This window comes from Podarcis vaucheri (assembly GCF_965113315.1).
Source record: "Podarcis vaucheri genome assembly, chromosome: 13".
Classification (NCBI taxonomy): Eukaryota; Metazoa; Chordata; class Lepidosauria; order Squamata; family Lacertidae; genus Podarcis; species Podarcis vaucheri.
The window spans coordinates 7548275-7570380 of NC_138751.1; the positions used below are offsets into that span (position 1 = coordinate 7548275).

The 22106-nt window shown below is 46.9% G+C and overlaps 1 protein-coding gene and 1 long non-coding RNA gene across 6 annotated transcripts; one reads left to right on the forward strand and one right to left on the reverse strand.

Annotated features, from left to right (window-relative positions):
- The first annotated feature begins 1213 nt into the window (after positions 1–1213).
- LOC309516947 lies at positions 1214–5041 on the forward strand. Its single transcript, XR_014213086.1, has 2 exons — positions 1214–2809; positions 3147–5041. It is a non-coding gene; the product is annotated as an uncharacterized lncRNA (long non-coding RNA).
- Positions 4450–18777, reverse strand: REM2 (RRAD and GEM like GTPase 2). Of its 5 annotated transcripts, none has more exons than XM_082195894.1 (5): positions 18095–18777; positions 11522–11808; positions 10488–10561; positions 7581–7788; positions 4450–6398 (listed from the first exon to the last, which is right to left on the reverse strand). In XM_082195894.1, the coding sequence occupies exons 2-5, from the start codon at positions 11793–11795 to the stop codon at positions 6124–6126; spliced, it is 831 nt and encodes a 276-aa protein (XP_082052020.1). In that variant the 5' UTR covers positions 11796–11808; positions 18095–18777; the 3' UTR covers positions 4450–6123. The 5 variants fall into 5 exon arrangements, with proteins under 5 accessions (XP_082052020.1, XP_082052019.1, XP_082052022.1 ...); XM_082195893.1 differs by having other exon boundaries at positions 18020–18769; XM_082195896.1 differs by lacking the exon at positions 18095–18777 and adding an exon at positions 17360–17746.
- Between the last annotated feature and the right edge of the window lie 3329 nt (positions 18778–22106).

Below are 22106 nucleotides of genomic sequence, written 5' to 3' on the forward strand. Positions count from 1 at the left end.
CATTTCCCAAGTGGCGGTCCTTTCCCCTAATTACAAGCCTGGGTTCATCTGTGGGGACCTCATATCTTCCACCCCCCCAAGCCCCTTGTCCTTGATTTCGGTTGCAGAAGACTAGGGTGGCAGTCTGGCTGCCAGCTTGCTCAATCGATGATCATCGCTATGGCAATGGGAAACATTTTGTCTCCATGGCAACCACCCAGCTGTGGACCCATAAGGGTGTTTCCATGGTGAAGAGATGCACATCTCCTTCCCATCCCCCCATTTCCTTGCTCATCCAATTTCTGAATACTTGAGCCATGGAAAGGGAAGGGAGGGGAAGGGGAAGACATTTTGTTCCTCATTGTTTTCTCAAGTGTGATAGCTTTGATAGCTTTTGCTGGCAAAGGAAGGAATTGGGGAGGGGAGAGAAAAAAAGGGGCTGCAATGTGGGTTTGGTTTTGCTAAGCTAGGAGGCAGTGGAGTCAAAAGCATTCCTTGCTCCTTCTGCAAAAAGATCGCACCCTCTTTCTGCAATATTTGTATGGCAGCAACTTCCGTCCTTGGTGACCTGAAATTGCATTTAGGTGTTTACTGAACAAATGCTATCTCTTTTTACTTTTTTTCTTTTCTAAAAAAAGAGCCATCTTCATGGTGAACACACCTGTGCTATAGTTGATGAGCAATCAGTGCTAAGTGCTCCTGTGTATGAAAATGAGAGGGTCTGCTTCGAACCAGTTATCTGGTTTTGGAGACGTGTGAAGGGGAAAGAGTACATTATTGAGGCATGTTTAGTCATTGGTTGAAAGTAAATTCAATTTGGGGATGCATTCTGTTGGTTCTCTTGTGGGTTCAGTTCTGGTATGGGGGGCATATTCACTAGCTTGCTCAGAGGGTTGGTTTAGGAGCTGGGAGATGTTCAAATCCCCACTTGGCTATGTAGCTGACTGCAGGGGTGTTCACACATTACATTCAGCAAGTATACAACCAGTGTGCACCAACAGTATAGCATTATACTCATAGAATGTGTAATGTAAGGATTCCTAATATACATAGGGAGGTGTGTGTGTGTTAATGCATCTATAGCTTAACATAATAATAATAACAACTTATTATTTATACTCCGCCCATCTGGCTGAGTTTCCCCATCGATTGGCGGCTCCCAATTGAGTGTTAAAAACAATACAGCATTAAGTACTAAAAGCTTCCCTAAACAGGACTGCCTTCAGATGTCTTTTAAAGATAGGATAGCTGCTTATTTCCTTCACATCTGAAGGGAGGGCATTCCACAGGCGGGCGCAACTACTGAGAAGGCCCTCTGGTTCCCTGTAACCTCACTTCTTGCAATGAGGGAACCGCCAGGAGGCCCTCGGCGCTGGACCTCAGTGTCCGGGCTGAACGATGGGGGTGGAGACACTCCTTCAGGTATACTGGACCGAGGCCGTTTAGGGCTTTAAAGGTCAGCACCAACACTTTGAATTGTGCTCGGAAACGTACTGGGAGCCAGTGTAGGTCTTTCAGGACCAGTATATATAGCCTCGGCGGCTACTCCCAGTCACCAGTCTGGCTGCCGCATTCTGGATTAATTGCAGTTTCCGTGTCACCTTCAAAGGTAGCCCCACGTAGAGTGCATTGCAGTAGTCCAAGCGGGAGATAACTAGAGCATGCACCACTCTGGCGAGACAGTCTGCGGGCAGATAGGGTCTCATCCTGCATACCAGATGGAGCTGGTAAACAGCCGCCCTGGACACAGAATTAACCTGCGCCTCCATGGACAGCTGCGAGTCCAAAATGACTCCCAAGCTGTGCACCTGGTTCCTCAGGGGTACAGTTACCCCATTCAGGACCAGGGAGTCCTCCACTCCTGCCCACCTCCTGTCTCCCCAAAACAGTACTTCTGTCTTGTCAGGATTCAACCTCAATCTGTTCGCCGCCATCCATCCTCCAACCGCCTCCAGGCACATAAGAGGCTGCTGGATCAGGCCAGTAGTCCATCTAGTCAGGAATCCTGTCCTCACAGTGGCCACCGCTGGAATATATACCCGTTTATACCTTCAGTAGCCTGCTTCCTCAATTGACCTGGTTCTCTTTTAATGCCCTCCCAAGTTTAAGAACTTGTAAGGGGCAAAGGGGTTGCAGAACACAACACATCCAGGTGTTGAGGTCCCCTTTTTTCTGCAGAAGCTGCTGACTCAGACACCCTCCGCCCACCTCGAGTCTGCCTTGTGGCTGTGAGGTGTGACCAGCTGGTCCCTTCAGAAAATGCAAGCGCTTCTGAAGTTTTTGATAAGCCCCTTTCTCTCCCCACCCACTCCTTAGGAGTGGAAAGGACACAGGGGCAGAGGCAGTGACACGTCAAGGGTGCTTATCACGGCTCAGGGTGGAGGTTTTGAAGGTGGCAGCGGGTGCTTTGGATCTGTGCAAAGGTAAGCTTTGCAGAAAGCGGAGTGTTGGTGGTGAGGGAATAGCAATCTTTGTTGCAGGTGCTTCTCTCTTAAGGCAGGCGTAGGAGGGCCCCTGGCAAGCGCTGACAGCTTGAACCGTCAGCCTGTCTCCTCTGCTGATGAGGGGAGGCACACGGCTTGCATCGTAAGCAGGCTCCTCGCACTGCCTTTTGCTTCTAGGCCCGCTGACTGCTGTGCCGCTCTCATTGCTCATCGGGCCTCGGCTTCTGTAGGTAAACCGCCTCCTCTTCCTCCCTCTCCTGCTCCTGATCTGTCTTTTCCCCAACCCCCAGCCTATAGAGGCAAAGTGCAGCCCCTTGAAACCTGCTCTCAGTGGGTAAAAGCCCAGGGAACAGGTGAAGGAATGGACTGTAACAGAGCATACAGTGGTGCCTCACAAGACGAAAAGAATCCATTCTGTGATTCTCTTCATCTAGCAGTTTTTTCATCTTGCGAAGCAAGCCCATTGACGGATTAGCGCTATTAGCGGCTTTTAGAGGCTTTTAGCGGCTTATCTGCTGATCGGAACAACTGATAAGCGGCTTAGCGGCTTAGAAAAAGGGGGGAGGGGAAAAAACCAGCAGGAACTCGCAAGACATTGTCGTCTTGCGAAGCAAGCCCATAGGAGATTCGTTTTGCGAAGCACCTCCAAAACGGAAAACCCTTTCGTCTAGCAAGTTTTCCATCTTGCGAGGCATTCATCTTGCGGGGCACCACTGTATGAAGAAGGCCTTTCTTTCTTGCCAAGTCCCTGCAAAGCTGAGTGGAAATCACATCTTGGAGGGTCCTCCATACTGGTGGGTTTTCTGTTTGGCTTGTTTCTGTGGATGCACTTTGCAATTTTAAGAACACAAAAAAGAGCCTTCTGGATCAGGCCACTGACGCACCTCGTCCTGTCAGCCAGCCAAATGCCTGTGAGAAATCCGCAAGCAAGATTTCAGCACAACAGCATCTTCCCTGTGGTTCCCAGCAAGTGGTAATTCAAGAAGCGAAGGTAGCATTAGCCATTGGGCGTAGGAGCTGCTTATAGCCTTGTCTTCCATTAATTTGTTCAGTCCTCTTTTATAAGCCACCTCGGCTGTCGATCATTGCTGCTGCCTCCTCTGGAGCCGAGTTCTGTAGTTTAACTATGCATTGCACGAAGAAGTACTTTCTGTGAGTACTGACTCACTAATAGGGAATTACGGTAGTGGTGGATTTACACTGCCCTGTCGTCCACACATGGTTCTAATTCACGAGTCGTTCTGCTATGCTTCCTCCACTGCCGAGTCTGGAGGGGAGATCTTGCACTAAAGCACAACAAAAAAGAGGATTTTGTGGTATAAAATCCAGCAGGATTTCATCAGGAAGTTAAGGGACACATGCCAAAAGCCGTGAGCTTAGCCACCCTTTGGGTTGACCCTTATTTCGATCGTGTTGCGTCCTGATTAATTCCCTCTGGGTTCGAGAGCTTTCCTCACTGTTCTGCCTTGCGAAAATGTGATCTGACCTGCTGAGCTGAAGTTCGGTTCAGCAAAACCTTTCTTCCGATTTTTCCGTGCATCTGATCCAATTCAGTGGGTAAGATTGGATTGATTTTATTTTTTATTTCGCAAGGCACAGAATGACAAGAAAAGCGCTCTGACCCAGGGGAAACGGGCTGAGCAAAGGTGTGGATCAGCCAATCTCCCACAAAACACTTGAGGGCAAACATGGAAAATGGGCTCACGTATAACTGCCCTGATCCGGTCGTGAACACAATGGATGTCCAGTGCGTTTGAGCTTCTCATCCTACGCCCCACCCTGCCGTCAAACGTCCATTTCTTGAGTAGGAGCTGTGCACTTCCAGGATCGCATAATTTTCATGGCCTTTCTGCAAGTAATCTCCTGGCTTACCACTCACTGCCTTGCCTCCTGCGTTCTTCCTGCCCTCTTACAGCTTCCCTGCCAGTCCATCCTTTTACATCCCTTTCCTTGGTTGCTCCCCACATCCCACACCCCACTGAGCAACCCCTGGCCCAGACGCTACAGGTTAGAGAAATGAAGGTACTATAATAGAAAATGGCTTTAATTGGAAAATAAGCACACAGCATTTGTCAGGCACTCATCCTCAAGGTGGTTTTTTGTTTTTTTGGCAGGTGTGGGGTGTACATATAAGGCTACATCCTTCAAATCCGTCATTTTGGAATCTGAAAGCAGTCTTCTTCCAGGAATAAAATTCCTGTCCCTTTAAGAAAAGAACCAGGCTCCAGGCTGGTTAATCATTAATTGTTCCATTTCATTATTGGTTGTAGCCTTCGAAACAAAAGGTCCCGCAAGTCAGTCAGAAGACACACACACACATCCCTGCCCCACAGTCACAAATGCTTTGAGGTTTGTGCCTTTAGTCTGCCTCTTAAAAGGTTATAAGCTACAGCATGTGGAGAATTCTCCATCTGTAGCTGAATTGAAAAGGCTGCTGTTGCGATGGCTTCTTTAAAACGATGTGCTAGATATGGCAGTTAACTGATAATCCATCTTCCACAACGACTCTCCTTAAGGAGAGCGTGCCCTTCAGGTGGGTGATGATATTAAAAGAAAAGCATATGTGCTTGGTATTTAAAACAGCAATTCCTTTGATGAATTCCTTAATAATATTTTTTTTTAAAAAACAGAACAATTGTTTAAAAGGTGAGCATTGGCAGAGGAAGCCTCATTAAGCAAACGAATTAAGCTTTCCAAAGCTGCAGTTAGCTGGCTGAAATAAGCACAGGGTTGGGGAACGCCCTTATGTGCTCTTTAAAAGTGAGGTACACAAAGCTTTAGAGGTGCTGTTCCTCCACTGTGTCGATGCAATGAGATTGAAATATTCCCCAGCTGGTGCCTTTAACTACCTTTTCAAAGTTGAACATTTAAGCAAACACAAAGCATTCCTGTTTGCAGCTAGACCATACAGGAAGGGACATTCTAAAGTCGGTGCCTTTAAGCAAGGCCCTCTGAAAAGCGAGGTGCGCCGCACAACTATAGAGAAATTAAACTTCCACTATTTTATATCCTCTTCGGTATATGTACGGGCAGCAAAAAACAGCACCTCTAAAAATACCTCCTAAGATATAGCAAAGTAGCACGACGGATAAGGCTTTGCGTAAAGAGTCTAGGGGCCATTTGTTTACATACACAGTAGACGTAACGTTTCACTCTAGAGTTAGTGCCTTGGGAAAAAAATATCTTGTCCCATGAGAGATTATGGGCACCTGAGCGTCACGGACGAGAAAGGAACAGAAATCCCGAACAAAAGTCCTGAGTCTCTTGACTGAAGCGTTTTGTACCAGTTGGGCACCTTTAGGACAGACACCCTTAAAGGCAGACAAGAAAATAAATCCCACAAGAGTGCCACAAGCAATATTTGAAAAGGTGAGAGGCACGTGAGTTTGGGGAGCAGGTGTCTCCAGGTCCTGTAAAGCATACTGTATATTAAATGTGTGTTTTTTGTAAAACTTGTTTGTTTGAGAAGCCCTCTCAAGGAGCCAAGCTGCTGCACAGGAGCAAATTGTTTGTTCGGTTAGGCATTGAAGATGATGGGAGGAGAGCTGAGCAAAGGAGGATTTTGGGAACCTTGCTATGTTTGGGAACTGCCCTTGGCTCGACGTGGCTGCTCTCCTGAGCTCGATGCAGCTGGGAATTAGGGTAATATTATGTGTTTCCTTTCATCGCAGAGATTTCTGGCATGCTGGCAATGGGGAGCTCATAGCACTGAAAGGTCGTTGCAGGATTTTGACCTCTGCTTGAAGAAGCGTCCATTCCTCGGCACCAGGCTAGAGAGGAAGCGTTTGGCTTTCTTGGTGAGGCTCTCGCGCCGGCCCCCGGCCCCTTCCCTGCTGAAGCCATCGCCCTCGCGCCGACGGCGGCGCAGCCGTATCTGCCGCACAACGCCTTCGAAGAGCTCCTCCGTGTTGTGATGCAGCGCCGCGGACGTCTCGATGTGCTTGCAGTTCATCATGACAGCCAGGCTGCGGCCCTCTGGATATGGAGGCAAGAAACATGAGAAAATAAACTATACTGTATGTGGTGGACATGTCCAGAGATCAAATTTTTTTAGGAGATGATCCATGAAGAGATTAAAAAAGGGATAAAAGTATCATATATCAAAAGGGCAGAAGCATATTTACTAGGAATCTTGAGTAAGGATGTCCCCAAAGACAAAATTAACATCTTTCTGTATGCAACAGCAGCAGTGAGAACGTTGGTAGCCAGTCATTGGAAAGGAAATTGCCGTATTTTTCACTCTATAAGATGCACCAGACCTCAAGACGCACCTAGTTTTTGGAGGAGGAAAACAAGAAAAAAAAAGATTCTGAATCTCAGAAGCCAGAACAGCAAGAGAGATCACTGCGCAGTGAAAGCAGCGATCCCTCTTGCTGTTCTGGCTTCTGGGATAGCTGCGCAGCCTGCATTCGCTCCATAAGACGCACACACATTTCCCCTTACTTTTTAGGAGGGGAAAAGTGAGTCTTATAGAGCAAAATTTACGGTATATCCCAACAAAAGGGGAATGGTTATGTAAACTATGTGAGTACCTGGAGTTAGCAAAATTGACGGATTTAATAAGGCATAAATCAAAAGCTATAATTCAGAAACAATGGGAATGCTTAAATGAATATTTATACAAGCAGGGCTCAAATACGAAAGTTTGGTTGTGGCTGGACCAACCTTGTGAAGAGTATAAAGAACATAAAGATTTGACTGACTATGAAAGAATCTAAGGAAGGGAAATGATTGAAGAACAGATGTAAAGGTTAATGCGGTGGAAGTCTTTTATAATATTTTAACTAAGATTTATATATTTGTAATGTTTGAAGCATGAATTTGGTAATATGGGTTACGAAAAGTATTTTTTTCTTTTGTCTTTTTTTAGTTTTTAGTTTGCATTTTGGAAAATATGTATATAAACGTGTTTATAGTGTGATGCATTGTTCTTTGTTTATCTTTTGTTGTCTTTCTCTTTTCTTGTAAAATTCAATAAAAAATTAAAAATGAAATGAAAAGGAGAAAATAAGCGAGCAAACAATTCTCCTGGGTTCCTTCTCCTGCCTCGGCCCTTCAGAAAGAACGAATTATTCCAAAATGGTAGACCGGAAGCCACCTGGATGGTTCGCAGGCAATCTCCCCACTGTTTAGGGAGCGGCGCCTCTGGCAACTCACCTTCGCGTGAGACCTCCCGGGATCGCGCCAAGTCGCTCTTGTTCCCCACCAGGATAATAGGGGGGTCTGTCCGGGGGCACCCAGCCCGTAGGCTCAACAGGGTGGGGGGGACCCGTGTGAAGCTGCGGCGATCGGTCACCGAGAAAACCAACAGGAAGGCGTCTCCCGTCTGCAGGCAGGATTCCTGCATCCAGCCTCCGGGATCTCCCTGCGGAGAAAAGTTTGCAGGGAGGGAAGAGGTCAAAGTCAGAAAAGTTTGCAGGGAGGGAAGAGGGCATGTGCATGTCCAGATCAGGGGCTGCCAACCTTTGTTTGACAACGAGCATTCTGGGGGGAGTGCCGCGGGCGCCGGTCACAAAATGGCTGCCGCTGGGGGTGTGGCATAATAAGACAAAATGGCTCCCCACTTGAACAAAAGACAGGACCACAATATGGGGGGGGGACCCACTCCTGCCTCCCAAACAGTGCCTGTCATATATTGGGGGTGGGGAGGGGCTTGGAAGGGAAATTTACTGAGACCCACACTGGTGTGGATTATTTGGTGATTCTATCCAGTTATAGTTCACAGCTACATACAGAATCTATTGTTATAGACATTTCCCCTGTTAAATCTTAGTTGGAAATCATGCAATTTTTATTTTTCTATATCTGTATGTGATTTTAAAAAAACCAGAAACACACAGAAATTGTTCTGAAGGGAAAAAAAGTTTTGGAAGTCGTAACGAGCAACATGTTCAAAGAGGCAACCTCTCTCTCTACAAGAGCTACCTGCATTTTTTGTATACGTGGATGATATTAAACAGAATTACGTTAACCAAAGCTGCACCTTTTCAATATATTGGAAAGTGTAATGGATCAATCCAGCAGGTTACCAGAGTGAATGTGACAGCGATATTAACCGGGGTGGCTGTTGAATGTTTCCGATTGGTGTGTTTGGATACTGGAAAGTTCAGATAAACAGGAGTGTGTTATTCACATTTTTTTTATTACAGTATAATTATTCGCATCTCACCTTTAAGGATACGAATTGTTCCAAGGTGACTTACAACTAAAGTCAAAACACAATAATCAAAATCGCAATTAGGATAATATTGAAACATATAACAGCTCCTCAGGATCCTTCCCTGGGCCCTTCCAAATTGGCAGCCACGGGAGGAGAGAAGACATGCAAGTATTTGAAAATGGCAAGATTTTGATAATCGAGGAATTTGGATAATTGTAATGCAGATAATGGAGGTTCTATTGCTTTTTCTCCTTGGCAGTTGGATACACTCTCCATGTATTTGCATAATGGCACTGTATGCTGCTATCAAGCCGCCCAAGAATGCTGCCAGTTTCCAGAACAATTTGCATATTCGTGCATGTCAGTGGTATACACCCCCGCCTGACTCCCAAACGGCTGTGTTAATTTAATATGGATTTGCATAAATTTGCATACCACTCTCCCTCACTTCAGGGATGCTGGGCAATTTTGGAACGCATTTCCATGCAAACGAGATGCTAAAACAAAACAATAATAAAACAAGGCAATTCCATCCGGTTGTCTAGCTTTGCGTAAATCTTGGATATAATTGCATACGTTCATCATAACCATGCCATGATTTTTTTGGGCATAATTTTGCCTTGTTTCTGTTTGCCCCTTGCAGTAACCAAGAGCTGCAGAGAAAACTGCCCTTGCCAACCGGAAATCCCACTCCACAATCTCTAAAACATTCCGATATTGCCTAGCATTGCCCACAATATTCTCTAAGCCTTAAGATCTAGAAAACTGGTTCAAATAAACAACAACAACAGAGATTCTCAGAATGCTGGATTTGTAACTGACTGAGAATTTCTGTAGACCTGAAAAATTGTGGAATACCCCAGTTTTGAAAACAGAAAACCAGGGCAGATGCTGGAGCCACCTGTGTAAATACTCTCAATCTCATCAGGATGAAGCCTGCTATGTTCTGTGCTAGACTGGTTAGATTGGGGCTGTCACCCATTTAAAGATACATATTACCATTCGTGGGGCAATGAATCCACTTTGGAAGATGGGTGGCTCCCAAAATGCTGTTTGGGGAGGAAGAGTAAATTCCCCTCCCATGCCGCTACGGTCCCAATCCACCCCTTCTGCTCCTGATGACAGCTGTACGTTAAAACTAAAAGGAATGAGAGATCAAATCACAAGTCTCCAATGTATGGTCCGGTTACAAGTTTTGATTCAGTCATCATGCCTTTGCTTATGAACAACAGCTTTGAAGACCAGAGCACATTTTCTGTGGGTGGTATACAGATAAGTCATACCCAAAGTAAACCCACTTGAAAGGAACAAAACATGTTGATGTTAGGCCCGTTAATTTTGGTGGGTCTGCACTGAGTAAAACTTCATTGACTATATCACCTTTTGTTGTTTTGGATTACAAGTGGTTTGTGTCCTAGCAGATGCTTATTTTAGAATCAAAAACATTCCTTCGTTTGTGTGTAAGAGATAACTCTATATGGTCATGCCTTCCATCTTATGGTTGACACAACTACTTGCATTAATAATAAATTTTAAAATGTTTCCGGTGTTGCAAGATTTATCAGCTTTTAGATGGGATGAGAAGAGAAGACTCCCTGGAATAGACCCTGATGTTGGGAAAGATGGAGGGGACAAGGAGAAGGGGACGACAGAAGACGAGATGGTGGGACAGTGTTCTCCAAGCTCCCAGCATGAGTCTGACCAAACTGTGGGAGGCAGCGGAAGACAGGAGTGCCTGGCGTGCTCTGGTCCAGGGGGTCACGGAGAGTCAGACACGACTAAACAACAACAACAACAAAGATGGGATGGAGAACTTCTTGCTCTAATATTTCTCCCCCTGCTGGGGATGACGCTCTGGGTATATCCCATCTCGATGGGTAGGAAGGTGACCAAAACGCACCTACCTGGTCCCAGATGTCATATAATATTAGAGTGACTTCTTCATCATCTACGTAGAAATTTCTTTCGTAGGAATCCTCTGAGGGAATAAAAGAAATGTGGAGGGGGAAAGAAAGGGGGGGGGAGGAGGTTTAGTATAGCTTGAGTATCGCCTTACAAACTATTGCCAGATATGTCTGTACCATCAAATATCCACTTTGTGGCTGATTTGTCAAGTTATATGGGTAGAATGTGACCATATTCTATTCAAAGGAGACCATTAATGGGACTAAATTAGCCATGGCCATTAATTTCAGTGGCTCTGCTCTGAGTAGGACTAACTGCAATCCTATACATTTAATAGTTGGGAAAGTTAAAGGGAGCCTAGGAGAGCCTTCTGGGTATAAATGTGGGGTAGGAATTAGATAAATGAAATTATTTTTTGAGAACTATCTCAAGGTAGTGTACCCCTCACCGAGTCACAATTCCCAGCAACCTTTAGCATACATCCTGCCCATTATTTATTTGCAAGTGTGCTTTGAAGGCTTAGTGTGTACACAGCCTTAGACACAAACACACACTCTGTGTATATTATATGATGTCAGGTTTTTAAGATAGCAGCAATTTGAAACTTTTCCAGAAGATCTATCCCAGCTTCCCATACTTCCCCCCCCCCCTCAGGATTTTAAGAAAATCACCAGCGCAAAGTCAATTCCCACAGCCGTCACTTTGAAATTCTGGCCTAACAGCTTAAATTCAACACAAAACCTCCATTTATCTGGAGAGTTTTGACCTTGCCCTTCCTCAACAACAATGCTATGGAAGGCAGAAATTCAACAGGTGAATGGAGAGCAGGATGCTGGGACTTGATGGGCCTTTGGTCTGATCCAATATGGCTATTTAAATCGATAAAAATAAAATGTCCTCAGGTGGAGCATGCCGTTCTCTCCTGTTCCCCTTCTGCTGCATGTATGGCAAGAAAAGCAGGGCATCTTGAACCTCTGCTGTTTTGCAGAGTGAAATATTGCAAGGCCATCCCCTGGCATCTTCTTGGGCTCACCTGTGTGCTCTTCCTCGTGGTGGGGCCCCCCTCTAAGGCCTCCGAAGATGGCCGCCAAGGTGGTCTTCCCCACCCCGCTCTCGCCAAGCAACATGACTTTGTAGGGGCCGCGGCCTCCTGCAGGGCTTGCCCCCCCAGTGCTTCCCACTTCGGGGGAGCTGGGGGGAGAGTCCAGTTCGTCCACTGCCGACGCCCTCACCAGCTGGTGCTTGATGGGCAAAGGCATGCTCCCACGCCGTGGTCCGGCACCCGCCAGCGCCGAGGGCAACGTCATGGTGGACGGCAAGCTGAAAGAACAGGGGCAAGATGTGCAAGAGGGTCAGAGCATTTCAGCGCCAGGACACATCATGCACACAAAATATTTTCAGGCGCCATTCAGGCCACTGAAACCACTCAGGGTCAGGGGTCCGATAACTCCTCACCCTCCAACATTTCTCCAAAGGAAACAGGGACATCCTAAGGAAAAAGTGGGAGCTTCCACGATCAAATCAGAAACCGGGTCGGCTTCTCTAAATCCGGGACTGTCCCTGGAAAATAGGGACTCTTGGAGGGTCTGAGGTTGCCTGGGACCCAGATAGCTGAGTTATCTTTGGTCACAACTGCCCCATGCGTTTAAAGCACATTTATGCCACTTCATGGCTTCCTCCAAAGGATCCTGGGAACTGTAGGCTATCTCATGGAGGCACCATTCGCAGCACCCTTAACAAACTACAGTTCCCAAGATTCTTGAGGGGAAGCCATGTGCTTTAAATGGACTCTTAAATAGTTTTTTAAACCCAGAATGCATTGGTTTTGTGATGCCGTTTTCATTCTTGTTATTTGTATTTTATAACGCTGTTTATTTTTATGATACTTGCGTGGTTCTTCTTCACTCACTGGCTCTTTACCACAGAAAAGGACAGTCTGGGAAAGCGAATTGACCCCATTAATTTTACCACGGGGTGTAGAGCAGGGGTCGGCAACCTAAGGCCCATGGGCCACAAGGGGCCCATGGGGGTTGTTTAACCGGCCCACGAGCCGCCCTTGAACCGTGCTGCCTGCTCAGCGAGTCCCTGTGCGCTGTGCTAAACCGGCGTAGCATTGCATGGGGACTCGCTTCCCTGGCGCCAGAAATCACTTCTGTGCAGATGCCGGAAATCACCGGAAATCACGGGTGTGGGCGCTCATACGAGCGTGCAATCCAGCCCACAGAGGGATCTCTGCTGGAGTGAACCAGCCCAGGCGAGGAAAACCTTGCCAACCGCTGGTGTAGAAATATCACAAGGTTGTCCAAAGATACTCAGTGTACTCTCTGCCCCAAAAATAATGTGTGAAAAAAAAAGGAATATGGAAAATGTTGTGGGTTTTGTTTGCTTGCCCTTTTGTAGCTGAGATGTCCACCAGTATCTCTGAGGAAATCTTGAGTTATCTCTAAATGGTAAACATTATTTTCATCACAGCACCATGCCACACACAGAATACCAACTAGGCTCGTGTGCCAGGCAAATAGCACACATTCTCTGAGGCAATGCCTATGTTCCCACGTGGTATTTTATGGCTAGCAAAATACAAATATATTCACCAGGGGCATGACAGAGGGAGAAGGAGGGAAGGATGCTGAGTGCACACCATTCATTTACAACCTATTTACCTCTTTAATGTCATGGCTTCTCCCCCCAAAATACTGGGAACTGTAGTTTACCCCCACAGAGCTACAATTCCCAGCTCCTTTCATAATACACAGTTCCCAGCATTCCTGTGTGTGTGCGCTTGAAATCTATGTTGTGTATGTAGCCAAAGCGTGTGCAATACCGTGTATCTGTTCTGCAGGTTTTCAACATGACACAACACACAATCATGCTTTGGTTAGAAGCACCAAACTCCCCTTCTCTTTCACACACACACACCGTAGAGCTAGAGACACAGTAAAGGACATAAACAATGCACATCTCTCTCTCACAAACACACAAACAAGCACATTTTCTCTACCTCCCTCACTTGCACATTCTCTACTTCACAAACACATTAAAACTACCCATATTGCTGAGTATAAAGACAGGCAGGCAGGCAGACACAATATTCGATGGTCTCTTTGTTTATTCAAAACATTTACACTCTGCCTGTTCTCCATGAGCTCAAGGCAGTTAATCACGCAAGTGAAAATAATGGTGGAATTTGATACATGTCTGTATAGAAGACTGCCAGTTACCAGGGACTGCTAAGCTGAAGGAGACCTGGGGTCCCTGGGAGGATACACCCCCTTTTCTCCCAGAAATTACATCAGGGCACGGAACAGACCAGCTTGGCCCCATCCATTGGCCAGTGAAGGTTCAGCTGCTCAAACGCTTGCTTTCCTCTTCCCTCCCCAATCGTTATTCCTTTTGAATCATGACTCAAGATTGTGAACCTGCAGGCAGGGGCTGGTGTACTTTTTAATATACGCACAGTGCTTTAAAAATTGTGGGTACTTTGTAAGTGTCAAATGAAAATTAAAAAATGCAACAATATTTCTACTAAACAAGTGAGCATGGGACAGCAGGCTTAGTTTGCAATTTTAATTAACAATTTAATCGCCTTCAATGAAGCAGCCATAAAACACTAAGAAGAGAAACAGTACAGCAATCATTATATTAATCAAACATAATTAAACCATAGCAATTGCTACGGCTTTTATCCAACGCTAGTCCTGCTGTGTCGTTGAAGTGAATGGACATGACTTAGGTTAGTGGGTCTAATCTAGCTGGATACAACTTGTCACTTCCAAAAATGGAGCAACAATTTATATCTGTCCTCCCTCGAAAGAGATAAGATTTTGGAGTGTCATAAGTAAAGCTATTTGAGAAGCTACAAGGCAGGCCTCCCTTTGGAGGGAGCCACTGAAAAAAAGGCCCTTTCCCTTTTCCAAATCAGGAATATTTCTGGGCGATACAGCACACACAGGAGGATCTCTGATTATGACGATCTTGATAGGGAAGCAGGTTCCCATAGGAAAAAGTGGGTCAAGTCTCATTCTCTGCTCCACGGGAAATAAATGGCTTTTCAGAGACACCCGGTGTTGAAGCTTTGGTGTCTGAATTGGCACATAGAATTTTCTCCAGGGTTGACCCTTGCGTAGTTTGACATGTGTGGCGGGGTATTGTCATCCCTCGTAGCTTGGCTTGCTTTCTTGAGCTACCAGGCACCTGGGAGTCTATTTCTGTTCTTCAGTTATGGTTTGCATATGGGCCTCTCTCTTTCTAAGTCAGGGGAGTGTGAGTAAGTGAAGCTGCTTTTTCCTTTCCACCTTGCAGACCTCCTGTTCTGCAATACAGACAGAAATTCAACTGGCAGAGCTTTCTCTAGGTTGGAGATGCAATAACGGAATACATTTTGCCTGGCGTGCAGTTTGTACAAGGCAGAGGAGGAGCTTTGCTAGGGTAGGGGGTGGGGTGGCCATCTTAAAAGGACAGGTAGGAACAGCATCCTGGCTTTGGGCAGAAAAGTGGACTGCTTTTACAGCTTTCTAATTCCACACAACACAGCAATAAACACACCTTCGGGAACAGCCAGGGCCTGCCAATAAAACCCACACGCGGTCCCCTCCTTAGAAGCATGTACAAATAGAACGAGAGAGAGAGAGCAAACACAAACGCCTTCTGCTCACATAGGACAGACACACCCACAGAAAAAGACACCAGCGTTGACACCAGCCCAGGGAGACTGTGTCAGTTTGACACCAATACACAACAGTACTGCTGCATCTCATGTGCATGTGGTCCCTGGGGAAACACACCAATACTTGTGGCAGTGTCACAATGCAGACGCACGCACAACAGCATGATCGCCATGTGTGTGCAAAAGCCATGCATGCTTGGGTTAAAACTATATCCTCATTCGATCCACCTGATGGGTTCAGTAGACACTGAAACACAGAGGTAGCCCAAACTATTAGGTTCGCTGTGTATGCACATCAACAGAGGGCATGTGCGTGCACGCAACTGCACACCGTGGCTGTATACACACACTGTGTGTATTGACTGAATTTATAGCCCAGCCCACCTTCCTCCCAAAGGAGCCGAGGGTAGCAAACAAGGGGTTAAACAATAAGCATATCTTGAAAACGATTCTGGCACAGATGCAAACTGGGAAAGACTTCAGATTCAAAGGCTTGTTGAAGATGTTCGGGTTCAGCAAGCACCGAGAAGACAACAGAGATGGCGCACATCTGATGGTCAAGGGGAAGACATTCCAAAGGGCAGGTGAAACAACACTAAAAGCCCAATTTCTTCATTGTGTGGAACAGACCTCCTAATAAGGTGGTGCCTTCAGGAAGCCCTCAGCTGTAGATCTAGCGGGTGTATAAGGGATGAGACAATATTTCAGGTGTCCTGGTCCCACACTGTGTATAGACCAAACTAGCACCCTGACCTTATAGCCTGGTAGCTAATTGTACCACCCCTAGAGAATACTGGGAACTTTAGTTTACCCCTAACAGAGCTGCAATTCCACTTGTCAAACTACAGTTCCCAGGATTCTATGGGAGAAGCCATATGCACCATGCGCACACAGCTTCAGACTCAAAACATAGCTGAGGTTTAAGTGGGCATCACAATATATCTCTCAGGCACCCAAATATGTGATGCATAGGTTGTCTACTGAACACTGAAAGAATATGGAGGCATACACAGTAATGCTACACAGACACATCAACATTCCTCACTCTGTGAGCCTAAAAGCAGAGATAATACCACTCCAAACATCAATACTTACACAAACCTAATTATCCTCCATTTCATTGACTACTGGAATGACAGGCGTCTACGGCATGTCACTCACGACCCCGTGAGCCGCAAGAACAAAGAGCCAACCCAAATATAGCTGCACCATCAGGGAATGGGTTAGAATCACAGAATTGTAGGCTTGGAAGGGACCCCAGCGGTCATCTAGTCCAACCCTCTGCAATGCAGGGATCCAGTGCTAAAGAATCCCTCACAGATCTCTGCCACCCAATCTCTGCTTAAAAACCTCCAAGGAAGGAGCTTCCACCACCTTCCGGGGGAGTCCATTCCACTGTCAAATGCTTCTTGCCGTTGGAAAGTCCTTCCTAATATTTAGCTGGAAGCTCCTTCGTTGCAATTTGATTCCAGTGGTTCAGGTCCTACCCTTTAGATATTTGAAGATGGCTATCTTATCACCTCTCAGTCTTCTCCTCTCCAGTCTAAGCACATGCAACTCCCTCAACCATTCTTCATAAGGCTTGGTTTACAGACCCTTTGTCAAAGCAGTGTTATGTACCGCAACAACTTCTGCATGAAGACCCATGGCACACTCGCTGTGGAAGCACCAATCTCACCGATGGCACAGACACACACTTTTATCCGCACGAGCCCTCTCGTTCCTTACGAACGGTGCTTGCAAGCGAGGTTACATGCACCCACACCCAGTGCAGACAATGTGCGTGTCCTCAAACACCACCATAAAACCAGGAACACGAACATTAAATTGTACTTTTGGCTGTTGCACACCAAAGCACATGCCAATCATTTCTCCCAGTTTGCAGCTCTGAGCGGTGGGAGGAAACCAGCTGCCTAAAGGGGTCCTCCAGTGCGGCTAGCACATCAGACAACTTACGACAAACTCGTGAACATTGTGACAACACTGGCGAGCACTGCACATCAGACCCATCGGATTTGACTAGATTCTTACTTGGGAGGCAAAATCCACCACGCACCATAAAGGCAAATTCAGCTGAGCCGAGATGGACTGTCTGAATTGTATTCTCAGTGGTACTCAGTTGTCTGAAGGAGCCCATGTGGTGGGTTTGATCATCTCCCTTTACCCCCACCCCCCCACTCCACCCCCCAGCTTGCCAAAATCTACCTTGCTGGAAGTGTTGGAATCCTTTAGGGCAATTAGGGTACCTTTTCCCACCAATCTGGTATGATGGGAGCAAGGTGGAATAGAGTTCGAATATCCGCAATTGTTTCGTGCAAAATTCCAAGTCAGAAAAGTGTGCTGGCTGGCACACCAGTTTAATAGCCGCTTAGATTGTGGCAGGAGCGTTTGCAGCCAGGTGGCAGCCTACTTTGTCGGATGCCCGAGTCGAAGATGGGGGCTTTTGACTGTCCTCATGTCTCCGACAGAGGCGTTCATGCTCTGCCATGTTCTCCGCTCATACCCACGCCGGCTGGCACACTCATCAGTGCAACAGTGCCGGTCTTGGCACACGCTGTCTCTCACAGACATCTGCTGGAGACACGGCGACAAAGGCACAATACCCTGTGGAGGGGACAAACCCCTGGCTCCCACATCGCCTCCCCCCACCTACACCCCACACACACCAGAGAGCCCAGCTCACCGCCTGCTTTTGAATGGTGGTAGGTAAAATGGGGGCCTTTCACCCCTTGGAAGATCTGCCTTCCTCCTCCTCCTCCTCCCTCTTTTTGCCTCCAGAGCTGTCAGCTAAGCCCCCCATTTAAAACCCCTTCCCCGCCTTTATTAAAAACAAAAAAATCAGGAAAAATAACAATGCAAACCAACCTGGGAATGCCCCGCGCTGGAGGAGAGTCGCACATGTTTGGAAACTGCCAGGCCGGTCCGTGTTCCCAAACCCACCTGTTCGCGAAACGCCAAGACCCAGAGGCGAGGATGCCAAATTCTGGAGGGGATCCCAGGTTATGCCCACGGCTCCCTGCAGCCCTAATGTGGAGGGAGGAAGGAAAGAAGGAAGGAAGGGGGAGAATTAGCAGGAGGGATGTGTTTGGATGATAGGCAGGTGGACCTAGGCGAAGGGGGTGTGTTTATGGAGAGGGGAGAGCGTGGAGGGGGGCAGAGAGAAAGAGGGAGAGAGAAAGAGGCTGTAAATGATTGGAGGATGGATGGATGGAGAGGGAGGGAGGGGGAGAAAGGTGCACGGAGGGAGGCACAGCCAGATGGGAAGCAAGATTAGGGCATGTATATAGGGGATTAAGGAAGCCTATGTGTCTGTGGATGGGTTGGCAAATTGCTAGGCAGGAACATTTGCACTGGGAACGGATCAATAGGCTGATTAATTTTAGGGGGACGAGGGTGCTGGTGGATGGAGGGAGGAGAGAGACAGGCAAAGGAGGAGAATACACACACACACACACACACACACACACACACATCTATTCTGCCTTTCGGCTAGAAAACTCAGCTTTGAAACCCAACATGATGAAAAGGTGTAAAAAGATACAGCATGGGCTTTGTTTTCCCTCCACCGAAGGAGGCAGTGTGTCTCTGAACCCCAGTTGCTGGGGGAATCACAACTGGGGAGAGTGCTGTGGCCCCAGGTCTTGCACTTGTGGCTTCCTAGAGGCCTCTGCTTGGCCACTGTGAGAATAGGATTCTGGGCTAGGTGGCAGGATCCAGCAAGGGTCTCCTTCGGCCTTTAACACCTTTCAGAATTGGGCTTGGAGGTGCTGTGGTCGATTCCCTCTGCTGCAGGACATGGTTACACACCCACCAGCCCCTTCCCCCTGAACAGTGTCCACAAAGAGGGTGCCAAAAGTGGAGGTAAGGTGCTTGCAGGCGACTCAAGGAAGTGAGCCATGCTGCGCACTGTAGGTAGAGCAATGTAGAATTAACGATAGAGGTATCTTCTTCCTCTTTGGCGATCATTCGTAGTCGAGTAAGATTGTCTTCCATAAATACAGTTTTGACAATGAGTCTGTAAATGACTGTGGAGGCCAATTCTGGATCCACAGTGGGGACATTGGTTTCTGGGCAGGAGCTGATCATGGTGTGGATTTGCCAAGCGTGCCTTCCTCCTAGCACATTTCTCCCTTGCGTCCTGAGTTCGAGTGTCTTCAAAGACCATGACACCTTTGGTAAAGGCTGTTCTCCAGTTGGAGCGCTCACAGGCCAGTGTTTCCCGATTGTTGGTGTTTATACTACATTTTTTTAGATTTGCCTTGAGAGAGTCTTTAAACCTGTTTTGTTGACCGCCAGCACTACGCTTTCCATTTTTAAATTGGGAATAGAGTAGTTGCTTTGGAAGATGATCATCAATATCAGTGTACTGGAAGAAGCAAAGATAGAGGTATATCTGTGCGTGAGAGACCCTGAGGATTTGGAACGGTGACTCCCATCTGTTCTAGGCGTTTAAAACAGTGTCATACAACTTTATGGGGTCATGGCTTCCCCCAAAGATTACTGGGAACTGCAGTTTGGAGAGTTTTTAGAAGACCCCCCCTCCTGCAGTGCTACAGTTCCCAGAGTGGTCTGTCCATCTTCTCAGGGAGCTCTGCGAATTATAGCTCTCTGAAGGGAATACAGGGGTCTCCTAACAGGGGTCAGCATCCTCAACAAACTACACTTCCCAGCAGGGTTTTTGGACTACAATCCCCATCATCCTTGACCACTGGTCCTGCAAGCTAGGGATGATGGGAGTTGTAGTCCAAGACAGCTGGCGACCCAAGTTTGGAGAACCCTGCTTCCCGGGATTATTTGGGAGAAACATTGACTATTTAAAAATGGCGTGTCACTGCTTGAAATGTACAGTATAGCACAAATGGGGCCAAAGAAAGAAATATGGTGTGTATATATTTGTTTGTGTGTGTGTGTGTGGGAGGGTATTTGTTGGAAAGAGTAGAGAGTGAGAGCCTAACGCAAAGAGAGATATATATAAGATAATGAGAAAGTGAGCATGGAGGGATAAACAAAGGAGACAGATGGATGGGTGGATTAAGGGAAAGACTGATAAGGGCAATTTGTGTGATTGCGAAAGCACATTTGCAAAATCCACTCTGCTGTAGCCAGTGCTGGTCCTGCAGCAGAGCAGACCCACTGCAGTTAATTAACATGGCTAAATTAGGTTCGTTGATTTCAGTGGGTCTACTCTAATTAGAACTGTGTATGTTTTTTGGTTTGTTAAATTCGTATCCCCGCCTTCATCCCAAAGGAGCCCAGGGTGGCAAACATGGGTGCACACAAAATCAAAACAATGCATTATTTATTATTATTATTATTATTATTATTATTATTATTATTATTACCTGCCCCTCTATTTTAAACAGCTTTAAAAATATATCCAAAACACTGATGCAGTCATCGAGGTAGCTGATGATGTGGAAAGACGGTGAATGTTAGGTGGATAAATGAATATTCAAAATAGTCACGGGAGGAAGAAAGAGTAAACAAAGTAATTGGATGGAGGATGAAACCAGGAGGGGGTGGGGGGCTGTGGAGCATCCATTGGTGAATGGCTTTCGTCTAGGAAGGGGATGGGCAGAGATGAGAGAGAGCGCACAGGAGAGACTCTCTCCCTCTTTAATGAGGCTGAATTAGCTGCTCAGCCTAATTAGGCAGGGGGGAGGGAATTATACAGTTAGTCACGGGTGGGAGGATGCTAATTAGGCATAATTAATGCCTGCCATAGGGTGAGAGAAGGGAGCCCCCCTGGGAGACACAGGAAACAAGGCTGAGGCTGGCTGGGCCCGTGGGGACCCTCTGCGGGCAAGCGCCCCCTCCTGCATGCTGATTCGGCTCGTTTTGTGCTTAGAGGTTGAGGCATCCAAATGACAGCACACCTGGTCGCTCTGCAAGGCCTGGATCAGCATCCTTGCGCTTTCGGCCTCTCTCTCTCTCTCTCTCTCTCTCTCTCTCTCATACATTCAGCCTCAGCTGCAATCAGCGAGGCGTCCTCCTTGCCCTAATTGCAGCCCAGGGAGGATTTGAACTCATGGCCTTTCTGATCCTCAGGAGGCAGTTTCCATGATGTTGGCAGGGCAACAGACTGGAGCCGTTAAGAGGCGAGGGTGGCGGTAGAGAAAGGGACGAACTCTGGCCCTCCATTTTCCATCTGTGTTAATGAATCCAGAATGACCACCCGTTTGGCACAGCAGTGCGGCATGTGGAAAGCTTTCTGTGCGAACAAGGCCACCGATGCAGGCTGGATGATATTAGCCACGCAGAGCGAAGCAACCCCCTCAACCTTATGACTGAAAATAATTATTTTTACAAAGTTGCTGGGATTTCCCTGTTTATTGGTGCCTGGCAGCTATGCCAGCTGCAGTTATGTCCCAAACAGGCCCAGGCAGTCGCTGAAGTGGCTACAAACCCCCTCACCCACAAGAACTTTTAGGCTGGGGGAAAAGGGTATTAAGGGATAATCTTGGTAAAGGATTATTTGCAAATAAAATAGCCCGTCCTGTTGGCTGTTGGTAGTTGATCACTTCCCCTCATGCTGTTTTCTTTGCAAACCTTCCCAGGTAACAGAAGTTGGTGATCTGTATGCCAACCTTTTGTTTGTGGTACTGAATTTACTCCATGCTGCTTAGTTAAATCAATCTGAAGTGTGTGTAGATACATTTGTTAGAAGAGTTGGGAAGGAACATCAAGAGGCCATGCAAGGGCATAATAATAATATAATTATAATTAATTATTATTTACACCACGCCCATCTGGCTGGGTTTCCCCAGCCACTCTGGGCGGCTTCCAGCAAAATATTAAAAATACGATAAAACAACAAACATTAAAAACTTCCCTAACAGGGCTGCCTTCAGATGTCTTCTAAAAGTTAGAGTTGCTCATTTTCTTGACATTAGATTGGAGGGCGTTCCACAGGGCGGGTGCCACCACCGAGAAGGCCCTCTGCCTGGTTCCC

Excerpts from the sequence above, each read along its gene's own strand:
- REM2 (XM_082195893.1), bottom strand. The coding sequence starts at position 18,054 with ATGTGCGACTCTCCTCCAGCGCGGGGCATTCCCAG. Across the intron at positions 10,562-11,521 it reads CCACGAGGAAGAGCACACAG|AGGATTCCTACGAAAGAAAT; the intron begins GTGAGCCCAAGA and ends TTATTCCCTCAG. Across the intron at positions 6,399-7,580 it reads CCGGGAGGTCTCACGCGAAG|AGGGCCGCAGCCTGGCTGTC; the intron begins GTGAGTTGCCAG and ends CTCCATATCCAG.